The sequence below is a fragment of the Coregonus clupeaformis genome, chromosome 8 (genome assembly GCF_020615455.1).
Source record: "Coregonus clupeaformis isolate EN_2021a chromosome 8, ASM2061545v1, whole genome shotgun sequence".
NCBI classification, from domain to species: Eukaryota; Metazoa; Chordata; class Actinopteri; order Salmoniformes; family Salmonidae; genus Coregonus; species Coregonus clupeaformis.
The window spans coordinates 4,245,825-4,265,824 of NC_059199.1; the positions used below are offsets into that span (position 1 = coordinate 4,245,825).

Consider the following 20,000-nt stretch of genomic DNA (forward strand, 5'->3'; position numbering starts at 1 on the left):
AGGCTGTCTTGAGGGAGAGGTTATTTCCCTGGCACTACTCCGACAGGGCCCTCACCTCCTCCCTGTAGGCTGTCTTGGGGGAGAGGTTATTTCCCTGGCACTAATCCGACAGGGCCCTCACCTCCTCCCTGTAGGCTGTCTTGGGGGAGAGGTTATTTCCCTGGCACTAATCCGACAGGGCCCTCACCTCCTCCCTGTAGGCTGTCTTGGGGGAGAGGTTATTTCCCTGGCACTACTCCGCCAGGGAGGTGTTGTTGCCTACCTTCACCACCTGGGGGCGGCCCGTCAGGAGGTCCAGGACCCAGTTGCACAGGGCGGGGTTCAGACCCAGGGCCCCGAGCTTAATGATGAGTTTAGAGGGCTCTGTGGTGTTGAAGGCTGAGCTATAGTCAATGAACAGCATTCTGACGTAGGTATTCCTCTTGTCCAGATGGGATAGGGCAGTGGGCAGTGTGATGGTGATTGCATCGTCTGTGGATCTATTGGGGCGGTATGCAAATTAAGTGGGTCTGGGGTGTCGGGTAAGGTGGAGGTGATATGATCCTTAACTAGCCTCTCAAAGCACTTCATGATGACAGAGATGAGTGCTACGAGGCGATAGTCATTTAGTTCAGTTACCTTTACTTTCTTGGGTACAGGAACAATGGTGGCCATCTTGAAGCAAGTGGGGACAGCAGACTGGGATAGGGAGAGATTAAATATGTCCGTAAACACTCCAGCCAGCTGGTCTGCGCATGCTCTGAGGACACGGCTAGGGATGCCGTCTGGGCCAGCAGCCTTGTGAGGGTTAACACGCTTAAATGTCTTACTCAATGGCCACGGAGAACGAGAGCTCACAGTGGCACTGTGTTTTCATCGAAGCGGGCGAAGAAGGTGTTTAGCTCGTCTTGGGAGCAAGACGTCGGTGTCCGCGATGTGGATGGTTTTCCCTTTGTAATCTGTGATTGTCTGGAGTCTTTGCCACATACGTCTCATGTCTGAGCCGTTGAATTGAGACTCCACTTCGTCCCTGTACTGATGTTACCTTGTTTGATTTCCTTACGGAGGTCATAGCTGGTGTGTTTGTACTCGTCCATGTTCACCTTGCCGTGGTTAAATGGGGTGGTTCGCACTTTTCAGTTTTCTGCCATCCATCCACGTTTTTTGGTTTGGATAAGTTGTAATCGACACAGTGGGAACAACATCCTGATGCTCTTCCTGATGAAATCAGTCAAAGGAAGGGGGAGAAGAAAGTTTGTTCTAAGTTGGGAAACGGCGCTAAACGTGACATGGGACATTTGACCACTTTTCTAAACAATGTATCGAAAATAATTGGTATGAACCCAACATACACTATATGACCAAAATTATGTGGACATCTGCTCGTCGAACATCTCACTTCAAAATCATGGGCATTCAAATGGAGTTGGTCCCCCCTTTGCTGCTATACCAGCCTCCACTCTTCTGGGAAGGCTTTCCACTAGATGTTGGAACATTGCTGCAGGGACTTGCTTCCATTCAGCCACAAGAGCATTAGTGAGGTCGGGCACTGATGTTGGGCGATTAGGCCTGGCTCGCAGTCGGCGTTCCAATTCATCCCAAAGGTGTTCGATGGGGTTGAGATCAGAGCTCTGTGTAGACCAGTCAAGTTCTTCCACACCGATCTTGACAAACCATTTCTGTATTGACCTCCCTCTGTACATGGGGGCATTGTCATGCTGAAACAGGAAAGGGCCTTCCCCAAACTGTTGACACAAAGTTGGAAGCACAGAATCGTCTAGAATGTCATTGTATACTGTAGCGTTAAGATGTCCCTTCACTGGAACTAAGGGGCCTAGCCAGAACCATGAAAAACAGCCCCAGACCATTATTCCTCCTCCACCAAACTGGCAGATGGTGAAGCTTGATTCAGAGAACGCATTTCCACTGCTCCAGAGTCCAATGGTGGCGAGCTTTACACCACTCCAGCCGACGCTTGGCATTGTGCATGGTGATCTTAGGCTTGTGTGCGGCTGCTCGGCCATGGAAACCCATTTCATGAAGCTCCCGACGAACAGTTATTGTGCTGACGTTGCTTTCAGAGGCAGTTTGGAACTCGGTAGTGAGTGTTGCAACCGAGGACAGATTATTTTTATGAGCTACGCGCTTCAGCACTCGGAGGTCATCAGCTTGTGTGGCCTACCACTTCGCGGCTGAGCCGTTGTTGCTCCTAGACGTTTCCACTTCACAATAACAGCACTTACAGTTGACCAGGGCAGATCTAGCAGGGCAGAAATTTGACAGACTGACTTGATGGAAAGGTGGCAACCTATGACGGTGCCACGTTGAAAGTCACTGAGCTCTTCAGTAAGGCCATTCTACTGCCAATGTTTGTCTATGTAGATTGCATGGCTGTGTGCTCGATTTTATACACCTGTCAGCAACGGGTGTGGCTGAAATAGCCGAATCCACTAATTTGAAGGGGTGTCCACATACTTTTGTATATATAGCGTAGATGCTTTATAAACATGTTAAAACTTCATAAAGACATTCTAAATAGTTTCTAAACACACTAACCTTCTCTGTCCCCCAGCCCAGGGCAGCTAGGAAGGCCATGACCAGAGTACAGAGACCTCCAGCCCCCGGGAAACCAGCCACTCGACTCCCGAACACGGCAAACACAGACAGACCCAGCAACATCGCACTTCTCCTCAATACCACATCCTCCTAGAGAGAGAGAGAGATAGACAAAGAGAGTGAGGGAGAGAGAGAGAGGAGGGAGAGAGAGAGAGATGAGAGGGAGAGAGAGGAGGGAGAGAGAGGAGGGAGAGATGGAGAGAGAGAGGGGGAGCGAGAGAAAGAGGAGGGAGAGAGGGGAGGGAGAGGGAGAGAGAGAGACAGAGACAGAGACAATTTTTGTTAACAACAGTGGTAAACAAGTACTCCAGCTCTGTAACAGCCTGCACATTGTTAATGACTCTGGGTGGTTTACTGCACTAGGAAACAGTGTAGGCGACTATAACAGATATGTCGTACCACAACTCCCCTTGTCAGACCACTAACCACCCCTACATTTAAAACCAGAAACTAAACTCTACCCCCTCCCACCCAAATAGAATTGGACAACATTTGCCATGTTGAATATGAGGCAGCATGAAGCAGCATTGGGTCATCACTAGGTACCACAGACACAAAGTCATAACTAAATCCCACCTATTTCTACAATTTATCTTCTTAAAATCTGATTTTAAACCTAACCCTAACCCTAACCCTAACCTTAACCACACTGCTAACCTTATGCCTAACCCTAACCTTCAATTAAAACCAAAAAGCTAATATTTGTTTTCATGAGAACCCCCCCCCCCCCAGATATCTCTAGCTTCAACAGACTGATTTTGATTCTTTAATTATTTATTTATCATGCCCATCTCATGAGGTCCATTGATGATGTGAGGCCTGAGGACTCGTCCGCCAGGGTAGCAGGTGCCAGGCTCACCGGTTTGAGTCATCGCTGCTGTTATTTTGTTTGTCTTTTGGGCAAAAGGGGGTGCAACTCAATATTAGGAAGGCGTTCTTAATGTTTTGTACACCCAGTGTATTTTCCTGTTTTATAGCCTTTCATAAAGCCTTTAATGTTATTAAAACTCCTTCAAAGTGGTGTTGGAGGCAAGGCCTATGATATTATTAATGTGATCTATAATGAAAACAAATGTCTTGGACTCTAGAAGACAAAGAAATATAGTTTATTTTACACTGAGTGTACAAAACATTAAGAACACCTTCCTGATATTGAGTTCCACCCCCTTTTACCCTCAGAACAGCCTCAATGCGTCGGGGCATGGACTCTACAAGGTGTCGAAAGCATTCCACAGGGATGCTGGCCAATGTTGACTCCAATGCTTCCCTTAGTTGCGTCAAGTTGGCTGGATGTCCTTTGGGTGGTGGACCATTCTTGATACACAAGGGAAACTGGTGAGCGTGAAAAACCCAGCAGCGTTGCAGTTCTTGACACAAACCGGTGCGCCTGGCACCTACTACCATACCCCGTTCAAAGGCACTTCAATATTTTGTCTTGCCCATTCACCCTCTGAATGACACACACACACACACAATCCATGTCTCAATTGTCTCAAGGCTTAGAAATCCTTCTTTAACCTGTCTCCTCCCCTTCATCTACACTGATTGAAGTGGATTTAACAAGTGACATCCATAAGGGATCATAGCTTTCACCTGGTCAGTCTATGTCATGGAAAGAGCAGGTGTTCTTAGTGTTTTGTACACTCAGTGTATATGCCAATGACTAGGTAATCTTGTCACCAACAGAACAGGGGCTACAACAAAGCCTGTCCTTGCTAGAACATTATTGTATCCATTAATATGGAAAAAAACCAAAGTAATGACATTTTCAGAAAAAGTCCAGGTCTCAGGAAAGTAAATACCATTTCACACTAGGAGAAACAACCTTGAAACACACCACCAACCATACGTACCTTGGTCTGACTAGAAGCTCATCTGGGCGGTTTGCCATAAACTCTCTAAGGCTGAGTTTACACAGGCAGCCCAATTCTTTTGACCAATCACATCAGATCTTTCAATCACATCAGATCTTTTCACATCAGACCCTTTTCAGAGCTGATCTGATTGGTCAAAAGACCAATTAGTGAACACAGCCTTACAGATAAAGCAGAGCATATTTAGCAATTAGAAATATCCTGTATAAATTGAACCCACCAATTACTCTGTCAACTCCAATCCTTCTATATGGCAGCTAATTTAAAATGTACACAGTTTATTAGGTACACCCCCCCATTCACAAAATTGGATCGCTCCTACAGACAGTGAGTCACGTGGCCATGGCTTGCTACAGTCTATAAAGCAGGCAGACAGGCATCAAGGCATTCAGTTACTGTTCTATTGAATGTTAGAAAAACGAGTGACTTTGATCGTCGCTGCCATGCGCTCCAGTTCCGGCCTCCTGGGCTTTTCACGCTCGACAGGGTCTGGGGTTCACCGAGACTGGTGTGACCAACAAAAAACATCCAGCCAGCAGCAAAAAACAGCTTGTTAATGAGAGAGGTCGAAGGAGAATGGCAAGATTCATGCAAGCTAACAGGCGGGCAGTACAACAGTGTTGTGCAGAACGGCATCTCGGAACGCACAACTCGTCGGTCCTTGTCACTGATGGGCTATTGCAGCAGACGACCACACCGGGTTCCACTCCTATCAGCTAAAAACAAGAAGAAGCAGCTCCAGTGGGCACGCCATCACCAACACTGGACAACTGAGGAGTGGAAAAACCTCACCTGGTCCGATGAATCCCGGTTCCTGTTGCGTCATGCTGATGGCAGAGTCAGGATTTGGCGTAAGCAGCATGAGTCCCATGGTCCCATCCTGTCTGGTGTCAACGGAAAAGGCTGGTGGAGGTGGTGGAATGGTGTGGGGAATGTTTTCCTGGTACACGTTAGGTCCCTTGATACCAATTGAGCAATGGTTGAACGGCACAGCATATCTGAAACATTGTTGCTGACCAAACCCAATAGAGCATCTTTGGGATGAGATGGAATGGACTGCATGATGCCATTGCGTCAGCATGGACCAACATCCCTGTGGAATGTTCCCGATACCTTGTAGAATCCATGCACCAAAGAATTCAAGCTGTTCTGGAGGCAAAGGGGGGTCTGACCCGGTAGTACATTGGTGTACCTAATAAACTGTCCGGTGAGTGTATATCATGGGATGAAAGCACCACTGAAATGTTACACCTGGAATTTTGTTTGAAATATTCTCGGTGTGCAGAGAAATGCCCCAAACCCAGCCTGTAGGGCAGGACTTGGGAGATTCCACCTGGAACCAGCCACCAATTTCTGGACTACCGCTGAGACTGGATCTAACAGCTATAGGCCTACCGCTGAGACTGGATCTAACAGCTATAGGCTTACCACTGATACTGGATCTAACAGCTATAGGCCTACCACTGAGACTGGATCTAACAGCTATAGTCCTACCACTGAGACTGGATCTAACAGCTATAGTCCTACCACTGAGACTGTATCTAACAGCTATAGGCCTACCACTGAGACTGGATCTAACAGCTATAGTCCTACCACTGAGACTGGATCTAACAGCTATAGTCCTACCACTAAGACTGGATCTAACAGCTATAGGCTTACCACTGAGACTGGATCTAACAGCTATAGGCCTACCACTGAGACTGGATCTAACAGCTATAGTCCTACCACTGAGACTGGATCTAACAGCTATAGGCCTACACTGAGACTGGATCTAACAGCTATAGGCCTACCACTGAGACTGGATCTAACAGCTATAGTCCTACCACTGAGACTGGATCTAACAGCTATAGTCCTACCACTGAGACTGGATCTAACAGCTATAGTCCTACCACTGAGACTGGATCTAACAGCTATAGTCCTACCGCTGAGACTGGATCTAACAGCTATAGGCCTACCGCTGAGACTGGATCTAACAGCTATAGGCCTACCGCTGAGACTGGATCTAACAGCTATAGGCCTACCGCTGAGACTGGACCTAACAGCTATAGTCCTACCACTGAGACTGGATCTAACAGCTATAGTCCTACCACTGAGACTGGATCTAACAGCTATAGTCCTACCACTGAGACTGGATCTAACAGCTATAGGCTTACCACTGATACTGGATCTAACAGCTATAGGCCTACCACTGAGACTGGATCTAACAGCTATAGGCCTACCACTGAGACTGGATCTAACAGCTATAGTCCTACCACTGAGACTGGATCTAACAGCTATAGGCCTACACTGAGACTGGATCTAACAGCTATAGGCCTATCACTGAGACTGGATCTAACAGCTATAGTCCTACCACTGAGACTGGATCTAACAGCTATAGGCCTACCACTGAGACTGGATCTAACAGCTATAGTCCTACCACTGAGACTGGATTTAACAGCTATAGTCCTACCACTGAGACTGGATCTAACAGCTATAGTCCTACCACTGAGACTGGATCTAACAGCTATAGTCCTACCACTGAGACTGGATCTAACAGCTATAGGCTTACCACTGATACTGGATCTAACAGCTATAGGCCTACCACTGAGACTGGATCTAACAGCTATAGTCCTACCACTGAGACTGGATCTAACAGCTATAGGCCTACCACTGAGACTGGATCTAACAGCTATAGGTCTACCGCTGAGACTGGATCTAACAGCTATAGTCCTACCGCTGAGACTGGATCTAACAGCTATAGTCCTACCACTGAGACTGGATCTAACAGCTATAGGCCTACCACTGATACTGGATCTAACAGCTATAGGCCTACCATTGAGACTGGATCTAACAGCTATAGTCCTACCACTGAGACTGGATCTAACAGCTATAGGCCTACCACTGAGACTGGATCTAACAGCTATAGTCCTACCACTGAGACTGGATCTAACAGCTATAGGCTTACCACTGATACTGGATCTAACAGCTATAGGCCTACCACTGAGACTGGATCTAACAGCTATAGTCCTACTTCTGAGATTGGATCTAACAGGTATAGTCCTACCACTGAGACTGTATCTAACAGCTATAGGCCTACCACTGAGACTGGATCTAACAGCTATAGTCCTACCACTGAGACTGGATCTAACAGCTATAGTCCTACCACTGAGACTGGATCTAATAGCTATAGGCTTACCACTGATACTGGATCTAACAGCTATATGCCTACCACTGAGACTGGATCTAACAGCTATAGGCCTACCACTGAGACTGGATCTAACAGCTATAGTCCTACCACTGAGACTGGATCTAACAGCTATAGGCCTACACTGAGACTGGATCTAACAGCTATAGGCCTACCACTGAGACTGGATCTAACAGCTATAGTCCTACCACTGAGACTGGATCTAACAGCTATAGTCCTACCACTGAGACTGGATCTAACAGCTATAGGCCTACAACTGAGACTGGATCTAACAGCTATAGTCCTACCACTGAGACTGGATTTAACAGCTATAGTCCTACCACTGAGACTGGATCTAGCAGCTATAGTCCTACCACTGAGACTGGATCTAACAGCTATAGTCCTACCACTGAGACTGGATCTAATAGCTATAGTCCTACCACTGAGACTGGATCTAACAGCTATAGTCCTACCACTGAGACTGGATCTAACAGCTATAGGCTTACCACTGATACTGGATCTAACAGCTATAGGCCTACCACTGAGACTGGATCTAACAGCTATAGGCCTACCACTGAGACTGGATCTAACAGCTATAGGCCTACCACTGAGACTGGATCTAACAGCTATAGTCCTACCACTGAGACTGGATCTAACAGCTATAGGCCTACCACTGAGACTGGATCTAACAGCTATAGGCCTACCACTGAGACTGGATCTAACAGCTATAGTCCTACCACTGAGACTGGATCTAACAGCTATAGGCCTACCACTGAGACTGGATCTAACAGCTATAGTCCTACCACTGAGACTGGATCTAACAGCTATAGTCCTACCACTAAGACTGGATCTAACAGCTATAGTCCTACCACTGATACTGGATCTAACAGCTATAGGCCTACAACTGAGACTGGATCTAACAGCTATAGGCCTACCATTGAGACTGGATCTAATAGCTATAGTCCTACCACTGAGACTGGATCTAACAGCTATAGGCCTACCACTGAGACTATATCTAACAGCTATAGGCCTACCACTGAGACTGGATCTAACAGCTATAGTCCTACCACTGAGACTGGATCTAACAGCTATAGGCCTACCACTGAGACTGGATCTAACAGCTATAGTCCTACCACTGAGACTGGATCTAACAGCTATAGTCCTACCACTGAGACTGGATCTAACAGCTATAGGCCTACCACTGAGACTGGATCTAACAGCTATAGTCCTACCACTGAGACTGGATCTAACAGCTATAGTCCTACCACTGAGACTGGATCTAACAGCTATAGTCCTACCACTGAGACTGGATCTAACAGCTATAGTCCTACCATTGAGACTGGATCTAACAGCTATAGGCCTACCACTGAGACTGGATCTAACAGCTATAGGCCTACCACTGAGACTGGATCTAACAGCTATAGTCCTACCACTGAGACTGGATCTAACAGCTATAGGCCTACCACTGAGACTGGATCTAACAGCTATAGGTATACCACTGAGACTGGATCTAACAGCTATAGTCCTACCGCTGAGACTGGATCTAACAGCTATAGTCCTACCACTGATACTGGATCTAACAGCTATAGGCCTACCATTGAGACTGGATCTAACAGCTATAGTCCTACCACTGAGACTGGATCTAACAGCTATAGGCCTACCACTGAGACTGGATCTAACAGCTATAGTCCTACCACTGAGACTGGATCTAACAGCTATAGGCTTACCACTGATACTGGATCTAACAGCTATTGTCCTACCACTGAGACTGGATCTAACAGCTATAGGCCTACCACTGAGACTGGATCTAACAGCTATAGTCCTACCACTGAGACTGGATCTAACAGCTATAGGCCTACCACTGAGACTGGATCTAACAGCTATAGGCCTACCACTGAGACTGGATCTAACAGCTATAGTCCTACCACTGAGACTGGATCTAACAGCTATAGGCCTACCACTGAGACTGGATCTAACAGCTATAGTCCTACCACTGAGACTGGATTTAACAGCTATAGTCCTACCACTGAGACTGGATCTAACAGCTATAGTCCTACCACTGAGACTGGATCTAACAGCTATAGTCCTACCACTGAGACTGGATCTAACAGCTATAGTCCTACCACTGAGACTGGATCTAACAGCTATAGTCCTACCACTGAGACTGGATCTAACAGCTATAGGCTTACCACTGATACTGGATCTAACAGCTATAGGTCTACCACTGAGACTGGATCTAACAGCTATAGGCCTACCACTGAGACTGGATCTAACAGCTATAGTCCTACCACTGAGACTGGATATAACAGCTATAGGCCTACCACTGAGACTGGATCTAACAGCTATAGGCCTACCACTGAGACTGGATCTAACAGCTATTGTCCTACCACTGAGACTGGATCTAACAGCTATAGGCCTACCACTGAGACTGGATCTAACAGCTATAGTCCTACCACTGAGACTGGATCTAACAGCTATAGTCCTACCACTGAGACTGGATCTAACAGCTATAGGCCTACCACTGATACTGGATCTAACATTTACATTTACATTTTACATTTTAGTCATTTAGCAGACGCTCTTATCCAGAGCGACTTACAGTTAGTGAATACATATTTTTTATTTTTTTCATACTGGTCCCCCGTGGGAATCGAACCCACAACCCTGGCGTTGCAAACGCCATGCTCTATCAACTGAGCTACATCCCTGCCGGCCATTCCCTCCCCTACCCTGGACAACGCTAGGCCATTTGTGCGCTGCCCATGAGTCTCCCGGTCGCGGCCGGCTGCGACAGAGCCTGGATTCGAACCAGGATCTCTAGTGGCACAGCTAGCACTGCGATGCAGTGCCTTAGACCACTGCGCTTCTCAGGAGACTTAGCTATAGGCCTACCACTGAGACTGGATCAAACAGCTATAGTCCTACCACTGATACTGGATCTAACAGCTATAGGCCTACAACTGAGACTGGATCTAACAGCTATAGGCCTTCCACTGAGACTGGATCTAACAGCTATAGTCCTACCACTGAGACTGGATCTAACAGCTATAGGCCTACCGCTGAGACTGGATCAAACAGCTATAGTCCTACCACTGAGACTGGATCTAACAGCTATAGTCCTACCACTGAGACTGGATCTAACAGCTATAGTCCTACCACTGAGACTGGATCTAACAGCTATAGGCCTACCACTGAGACTGGATCTAACAGCTATAGTCCTACCACTGAGACTGGATCTAACAGCTATAGTCCTACCACTGAGACAGGATCTAACAGCTATAGGCCTACCACTGAGACTGGATCTAACAGCTATAGGCCTACCACTGAGACTGGATCTAACAGCTATAGTCCTACCACTGAGACTGGATCTAACAGCTATAGCCCTACCACTGAGACTGGATCTAACAGCTATAGTCCTACCACTGAGACTGGATCTAACAGCTATAGTCCTACCACTGAGACTGGATCTAATAGCTATAGTCCTACCACTGAGACTGGATCTAACAGCTATAGTCCTACCACTGAGACTGGATCTAACAGCTATAGGCTTACCACTGATACTGGATCTAACAGCTATAGGCCTACCACTGAGACTGGATCTAACAGCTATAGGCCTACCACTGAGACTGGATCTAACATCTATAGTCCTACCACTGAGACTGGATCTAACAGCTATAGGCCTACCACTGAGACTGGATCTAACAGCTATAGGCCTACCACTGAGACTGGATCTAACAGCTATAGTCCTACCACTGAGACTGGATCTAACAGCTATAGGCCTACCACTGAGACTGGATCTAACAGCTATAGTCCTACCACTGAGACTGGATCTAACAGCTATAGTCCTACCACTGAGACTGGATCTAACAGCTATAGTCCTACCACTGATACTGGATCTAACAGCTATAGTCCTACCACTGAGACTGGATCTAACAGCTATAGGCCTACCACTGAGACTGGATCTAACAGCTATAGGCCTACCACTGAGACTGGATCTAACAGCTATAGTCCTACCACTGAGACTGGATCTAACAGCTATAGTCCTACCACTGAGACTGGATCTAATAGCTATAGTCCTACCACTGAGACTGGATCTAACAGCTATAGTCCTACCACTGAGACTGGATCTAACAGCTATAGGCTTACCACTGATACTGGATCTAACAGCTATAGGCCTACCACTGAGACTGGATCTAACAGCTATAGGCCTACCACTGAGACTGGATCTAACATCTATAGTCCTACCACTGAGACTGGATCTAACAGCTATAGGCCTACCACTGAGACTGGATCTAACAGCTATAGGCCTACCACTGAGACTGGATCTAACAGCTATAGTCCTACCACTGAGACTGGATCTAACAGCTATAGGCCTACCACTGAGACTGGATCTAACAGCTATAGTCCTACCACTGAGACTGGATCTAACAGCTATAGTCCTACCACTGAGACTGGATCTAACAGCTATAGTCCTACCACTGATACTGGATCTAACAGCTATAGTCCTACCACTGAGACTGGATCTAACAGCTATAGGCCTACCACTGAGACTGGATCTAACAGCTATAGGCCTACCACTGAGACTGGATCTAACAGCTATAGTCCTACCACTGAGACTGGATCTAACAGCTATAGGCCTACCACTGAGACTGGATCTAACAGCTATAGGTCTACCACTGAGACTGGATCTAACAGCTATAGTCCTACCGCTGAGACTGGATCTAACAGCTATAGTCCTACCACTGAGACTGGGTCTAACAGCTATAGGCCTACCACTGATACTGGATCTAACAGCTATAGGCCTACCATTGAGACTGGATCTAACAGCTATAGTCCTACCACTGAGACTGGATCTAACAGCTATAGGCCTACCACTGAGACTGGATCTAACAGCTATAGTCCTACCACTGAGACTGGATCTAACAGCTATAGGCTTACCACTGATACTGGATCTAACAGCTATAGGCCTACCACTGAGACTGGATCTAACAGCTATAGGCCTACCACTGAGACTGGATCTAACAGCTATAGTCCTACCACTGAGACTGGATCTAACAGCTATAGGCCTACCACTGAGACTGGATCTAACAGCTATAGGCCTACCACTGAGACTGGATCTAACAGCTATAGTCCTACCACTGAGACTGGATCTAACAGCTATAGGCCTACCACTGAGACTGGATCTAACAGCTATAGTCCTACCACTGAGACTGGATTTAACAGCTATAGGCTTACCACTGAGACTGGATCTAACAGCTATAGTCCTACCACTGAGACTGGATCTAACAGCTATAGGCCTACCACTGAGACTGGATCTAACAGCTATAGTCCTACCACTGAGACTGGATCTAACAGCTATAGGCCTACCACTGAGACTGGATCTAACAGCTATAGGCTTACCACTGAGACTGGATCTAACAGCTATAGTCCTACCACTGAGACTGGATCTAACAGCTATAGGCCTACCACTGAGACTGGATCTAACAGCTATAGTCCTACCACTGAGACTGGATTTAACAGCTATAGTCCTACCACTGAGACTGGATCTAACAGCTATAGTCCTACCACTGAGACTGGATCTAACAGCTATAGTCCTACCACTGAGACTGGATCTAACAGCTATAGTCCTACCACTGAGACTGGATCTAACAGCTATAGTCCTACCACTGAGACTGGATCTAACAGCTATAGGCTTACCACTGATACTGGATCTAACATCTATAGGTCTACCACTGAGACTGGATCTAACAGCTATAGGCCTACCACTGATACTGGATCTAACATTTACATTTACATTTTACATTTTAGTCATTTAGCAGACGCTATTATCCAGAGCGACTTACAGTTAGTGAATACATATTTTTTATTTTTTTCATACTGGTCCCCCGTGGGAATCGAACCCACAACCCTGGCGTTGCAAACGCCATGCTCTATCAACTGAGCTACATCCCTGCCGGCCATTCCCTCCCCTACCCTGGACAACGCTAGGCCATTTGTGCGCTGCCCATGAGTCTCCCGGTCGCGGCCGGCTGCGACAGAGCCTGGATTCGAACCAGGATCTCTAGTGGCACAGCTAGCACTGCGATGCAGTGCCTTAGACCACTGCGCTTCTCAGGAGACTTAGCTATAGGCCTACCACTGAGACTGGATCAAACAGCTATAGTCCTACCACTGAGACTGGATCTAACAGCTATAGGTCTCCCACTGAGACTGGATCTAACAGCTATAGGCCTTCCACTGAGACTGGATCTAACAGCTATAGTCCTACCACTGAGACTGGATCTAACAGCTATAGGCCTACCGCTGAGACTGGATCAAACAGCTATAGTCCTACCGCTGAGACTGGATCAAACAGCTATAGTCCTACCACTGAGACTGGATCTAACAGCTATAGTCCTACCACTGAGACTGGATCTAACAGCTATAGTCCTACCACTGAGACTGGATCTAACAGCTATAGGCCTACCACTGAGACTGGATCTAACAGCTATAGTCCTACCACTGAGACTGGATCTAACAGCTATAGTCCTACCACTGAGACAGGATCTAACAGCTATAGGCCTACCACTGAGACTGGATCTAACAGCTATAGGCCTACCACTGAAACTGGATCTAACAGCTATAGTCCTACCACTGAGACTGGATCTAACAGCTATAGTCCTACCACTGAGACTGGATCTAACAGCTATAGTCCTACCACTGAGACTGGATCTAACAGCTATAGTCCTACCACTGAGACTGGATCTAACAGCTATAGGCCTACCACTGAGACTGGATCTAACAGCTATAGGCTTACCACTGATACTGGATCTAACAGCTATAGGCCTACCACTGAGACTGGATCTAACAGCTATAGTCCTACCACTGAGACTGGATCTAACAGCTATAGGCCTACCACTGAGACTGGATCTAACAGCTATAGGCCTACCACTGAGACTGGATCTAACAGCTATAGTCCTACCACTGAGACTGGATCTAACAGCTATAGGCCTACCACTGAGACTGGATCTAACAGCTATAGTCCTACCACTGAGACTGGATCTAACAGCTATAGGCCTACCACTGAGACTGGATCTAACAGCTTTAGGCGGACCATGGAGACTTCACTATAGCTGGCATTTGGTTGTGTCATGTAATGTAAATATGGGAAGGTGTGTGTTAACTGGTATTGTAAATGAGTGAAGCACATACCCACCCACCCATCCACGCATGCACAAACCCACAAACACACACACACACACAGAGAGACACACACACACAGACAGAGAGACACACACAGAGAGGGCCTTACTTGGTCACTGCTGGGGAAAAAACGGAGGAACAATCCGAGGATGATTCCGATGATTGTTCCTCCTCCCACCTCCAGCACCCCCCTCCCCAGGTTATACCAACTAGAACCTGTAGGGGGAGACATACAGGTTATACCAACTAAAACCTGTAGGGGGAGACAGACAGGTTATACCAACTAAAACCTGTAGGGGGAGACAGACAGGTTATACCAACTAAAACCTGTAGGGGGAGACATTTTAACATTTAACATTTTAGTAATTTAGCAGACGCTCTTATCCAGAGCGACTTACAGTTAGTGAGTGCATACATTATTTTTCATTTTTTTCATACTGGACCCCCCGTGGGAATCGAACCCACAAATAAAATCAAATAAAATTTTATTGGCCACATGAGCCGAATACAACAGGTGCAGACATCACAGTGAAATGCTTACTTACAGCCCTTAACCAACAGTGCATTTATTTTTTAAATAAAAAAGTAAAATAAAACAACAACAAAAAAGTGTTGAGAAAAAAGAGCAGAAGTAAAATAAAATAACAGTAGGGAGGCTATATATACAGGGGGGTACCGTTGCAGAGTCAATGTGCGGGGGCACCGGCTAGTTGAGGTAGTTGAAGTAATATGTACATGTGGGTAGAGTTAAAGTGACTATGCATAAATAATTAACAGCAATTAGCAGCAGCGTAAAAAGATGGGGTGGGGGGGCAGTGCAAATAGTCCGGGTAGCCATGATTAGCTGTTCAGGAGTCTTATGGCTTGGGGGTAGAAGCTGTTGAGAAGTATTTTGGACCTAGACTTGGCACTCCGGTACCGCTTGCCGTGCGGTAGCAGAGAGAACAGTCTATGACTAGGGTGGCTGGAGTCTTTGACAATTTTGAGGGCCTTCCTCTGACACCGCCTGGTATAGAGGTCCTGGATGGCAGGAAGCTTGGCCCCAGTGATGTACTGGGCCGTACGCATTACCCTCTGCAGTGCCTTGCGGTCGGAGGCCAAGCAGTTGCCATACCAGGAGGTGATGCAACCAGTCAGGATGCTCTCGATGGTGCAGCTGTAGAATTTTTTGAGGATCTGAGGACCCATGCCGAATCTTTTCAGTCTCCTGAGGGGGAATAGGCTTTGTCGTGCACTCTTCACGACTGTCTTGGTGTGTTTGGAACATGATAGTTTGTTGGTGATGTGGACACCAAAGAACTTGAAGCTCTCAACCTGTTCCACTACAGCCCCGTCGATGAGAATGGGGGCGTGCTCAGTCCTCTTTTTTTTCCTGTAGTCCACAATCATCTCCTTTGTCTTGGTCACGTTGAGGGAGAGGTTGTTATCCTGGCACCACACGGCCAGGTCTCTGACCTCCTCCCTACAGGCTGTCTCATCGTTGTCGGTGATCAGGCCTACCACTGTTGTGTCGTCGGCAAACTTAATGATGGTGTTGGAGTCGTGCCTGGCCATGCAGTCATGGGTGAACAGGGAGTACAGGAGGGGACTGAGCACGCACCCCTGAGGGGCCCCCTTGTTGAGGATCAGTGTGGCAGATGTGTTGTTACCTACCCTTACCACCTGGGGGCGGCCCGTCAGGAAGTCCAGGATCCAGTTGCAGAGGGAGGTGTTTAGTCCCAGGATCCTTAGCTTAGTGATGAGCTTAGAGGGCACTATGGTGTTGAATGCTGAGCTGTAGTCTATGAATAGCATTCTCACATAGGTGTTCCTCTTGTCCAGGTGGGAAAGGGCAGTGTGGAGTGCAATAGAGATTGCATCATCTGTGGATCTGTTGGGGCGGTATGCAAATTGGAGTGGGTCTAGGGTTTCTGGGAAAATGGTGTTGATGTGAGCCATGACCAGCCTTTCAAAGCACTTCATGGCTACAGACGTCAGTGCTACGGGTCGGTAGTCATTTAGGCAGGTTATCTTAGTGTCCTTGGGCACGGGGACTATGGTGGTCTGCTTGAAACATGTTGGTATTACAGACTCAGTCAGGGACATGTTGAAAATGTCAGTGAAGACACTTGCCAGTTGGTCAGCACATGCTCGGAGTACACGTCCTGGTAATCCGTCTGGCCCTGCGGCCTTGTGAATGTTGACCTGCTTAAAAGTCTTACTCACATCGGCTACGGAGAGCGTGATCACATAGTCATCCGGAACAGCTGGTGCTCTCATGCATGCTTCAGTGTTGCTTGCCTCGAAGCGAGTATAGAAGTGGTTTAGCTCGTCTGGTAGGCTTGTGTCATTGGGAAGCTCGCGGCTGTGCTTCCCTTTGTAGTCTGTAATAGTTTTCAAGCCCTGCCACATCCGACGAGCGTCAGAGCCGGTGTAGTACGATTCAATCTTAGTCCTGTATTGACTCTTTGCCTGTTTGATGGTTCGTCGGAGGGCATAGCGGCATTTCTTATAAGCGTCCGGGTTAGAGTCCCGCTCCATGAAAGCGGCAGCTCTACCCTTTAGCTCAGTGCGGATGTTGCCTGTATTCCATGGCTTCTGGTTGGGGTATGTACGTACGGTCACTGTGGGGACGACATCATCGATGCACTTATTGATGAAGCCAGTGACTGATGTGGTGTACTCCTCAATGCTATCTGAAGAATCCCGGAACATGTTCCAGTCTGTGCTAACAAAACAGTCCTGTAGCTTAGCATCTGCGTCATCTGACCACTTTTTTATTAACCGAGTCACTGGTGCTTCCTGCTTTAGTTTTTGCTTATATGCAGGAATCAGGAGGATATAATTATGGTCAGATTTGCCAAATGGAGGGCGAGGGAGAGCTTTGTACGTATCTCTGTGTGTGGAGTAAAGGTGGTCTAGAGTTTTTTTCCTTCTGGTTGCACATTTAACATGCTGGTAGAAATGAGGTAGAACGGATTTAAGTTTCCCTGCATTAAAGTCCCCGGCCACTAGGAGCGCTGCCTCTGGATGAGCATTTTCCTGTTGACTTATGGCCTTATACAGCTCATTCAGTGCAATCTTAATGCCAGCATTGGTTTGTGGTGGTAAATAGACAGCTATGAAAAATATAGATGAAAACTCTCTTGGTAAATAGTGTGGTCTATAGCTTATCATAAGATACTCTACCTCAGGCGAGCAAAACCTTGAGACTTCCTTAGTATTTGATTTTGTGACTAAAAAGATTTGGCATGGGTCCTCAGATCCTCAAAAAATTCTACAGCTGCACCATCGAGAGCATCCTGACTGGTTGCATCACCGCCTGGTATGGCAACTGCTTGGCCTCTGACCGCAAGGCACTACAGAGGGTAGTGCGTACGGCCCAGTACATCACTGGGGCAAAGCTCCCTGCCATCCAGGACCTCTATACCAGGCGGTGTCAGAGGAAGGCCCTCAAAATTGTCAAAGACTCCAGCCACCCTAGTCATAGACTGTTCTCTCTGCTACCGCGACGGCAAGCGGTACCGGAGTGCCAAGTCTAGGTCCAAAGACTTCTCAACAGCTTCTACCCCCAAGCCATAAGACTCCTGAACAGCTAATCATGGCTACCCGGACTATTTGCACTGCCCCCCCACCCCATCCTTTTTACGCTGCTGCTACTCTGTTAAGTATTTATGCATAGTCACTTTAACTCTACCCACATGTACATATTACCTCAACTACCTCAACCAGCCGGTGCCCCCGCACATTGACTCTGCAACGGTACCCCCCTGTATATATAGCCTCCCTACTGTCACTTTATTTTACTGTATATATAGCCTCCCTACTGTCACTTTATTTTACTTCTGCTCTTTTTTTCTCAACACTTTTTTGTTGTTGTTGTTTTATTCTTACTTTTTTTGTTTAAAATAAATGCACTGTTGGTTAAGGGCTGTAAGTAAGCATTTCACTGCAATGTCTGCACCTGTTGTATTCGGCGCATGTGACCAATAAAATTTGATTTGATTTGATTTGATTTGTGCACCAGCTGTTGTTTACAAATATACACAGACCGCCACCCCTTGTCTTACCGGAGTCAGCCGTTCTATCCTGCCGATGCAGCTGTATGCTGTATGTTATCCATATCGTCGTTCAGCCACGACTCGGTGAAACATAAGATATTACAGTTTTAATGACCCGTTGGTAGGATAACCGTAATCTTAGGTCATCCAATTTATTTTCCAATGATTGAAGATTGGCTAATAGGATTGATGGGAGCAGCAGTTTACTCGCTCGCCGTCGGATCCTTACAAGGCACCCCAACCTACGTCCACGATATCTCCGTCTCTTCCTCATGCGAATGACAGGGATTTGGGCCTTGTCGGGTGTCTGTAGGATATCCTTCGCGGCCGCCTCGTTGAAGAAAACGTATTCGTCCAATACGAGGTGAGTAATCGCTGTCCTGATATCCAGAAGCTCTTTTTGGTTATAAGAGACGATGGCAGAAACATTATGTACAAAATAAATTACAAATAACGCGGAAAAACACACATAATAGTACAATTGGTTAGAGGGCTGTAAAACGGCAGCCATCTTCTCTGGCGCCATTCAACCCTGGCGTTGCAAATGCCATGCTCTACCAACTGAGCTACATCCCTGCCGGCCATTCCCTACCCTACCCTGGACGACGCTGGGCCAATTGTGCACCGCCCCATGGGTCTCCCGGTCGCGGCAGGCTACGACAGAGCCTGGATTCGAACCAGGATCTCTAGTGGCACAGCCTTAGACCACTGCGCCACTCGGGAGACAGACAGGTTATACCAACTAGAACCTGTAGGGGGAGACATACAGGTTATACCAACTAAAACCTGTAGGGGGAGACAGACAGGTTATACCAACTAAAACCTGTAGGGGGAGACAGACAGATTATACCAACTAGAACCTGTAGGGGGAGACAGACAGGTTATACCAACTAAAACCTGTATTGTATTTGTATTGTACTTGTACCTCCTTTTTTAGGAAGTGATTGAGTACTGCCCCTACAAAGAGGACCTTCCACCCCCACCTGGGATATGGATGCCTGATGAAGACCTAAGGGTGGAAACGTTGTTATAAGTAAACATAACCTGGGAGCATGAGCAGCAGTGTGTTTTCCTTTCTGTTTTCCATGAGTTCTACAACTCCAGCACCTGAGGAGAGTACCTGGATCTGCCTATGTTCTTCATCTT

General features: G+C 47.0%; 1 protein-coding gene across 1 annotated transcript in view; it reads right to left on the bottom strand.

Annotated features, from left to right (window-relative positions):
• Positions 1-20,000, bottom strand: part of LOC121571010 (sodium/hydrogen exchanger 9B2-like) — a 148,332-nt gene that overhangs the window by 102,760 nt on the left and 25,572 nt on the right. The window contains exons 5-6 of the mRNA XM_045221716.1: positions 14,924-15,030; positions 2,536-2,685 (exon numbers count right to left, since the gene is read on the bottom strand). Of these exons, the coding sequence (XP_045077651.1) occupies positions 2,536-2,685; positions 14,924-15,030 (257 nt within the window). The remainder of the gene's footprint in view (positions 1-2,535; positions 2,686-14,923; positions 15,031-20,000) is intronic.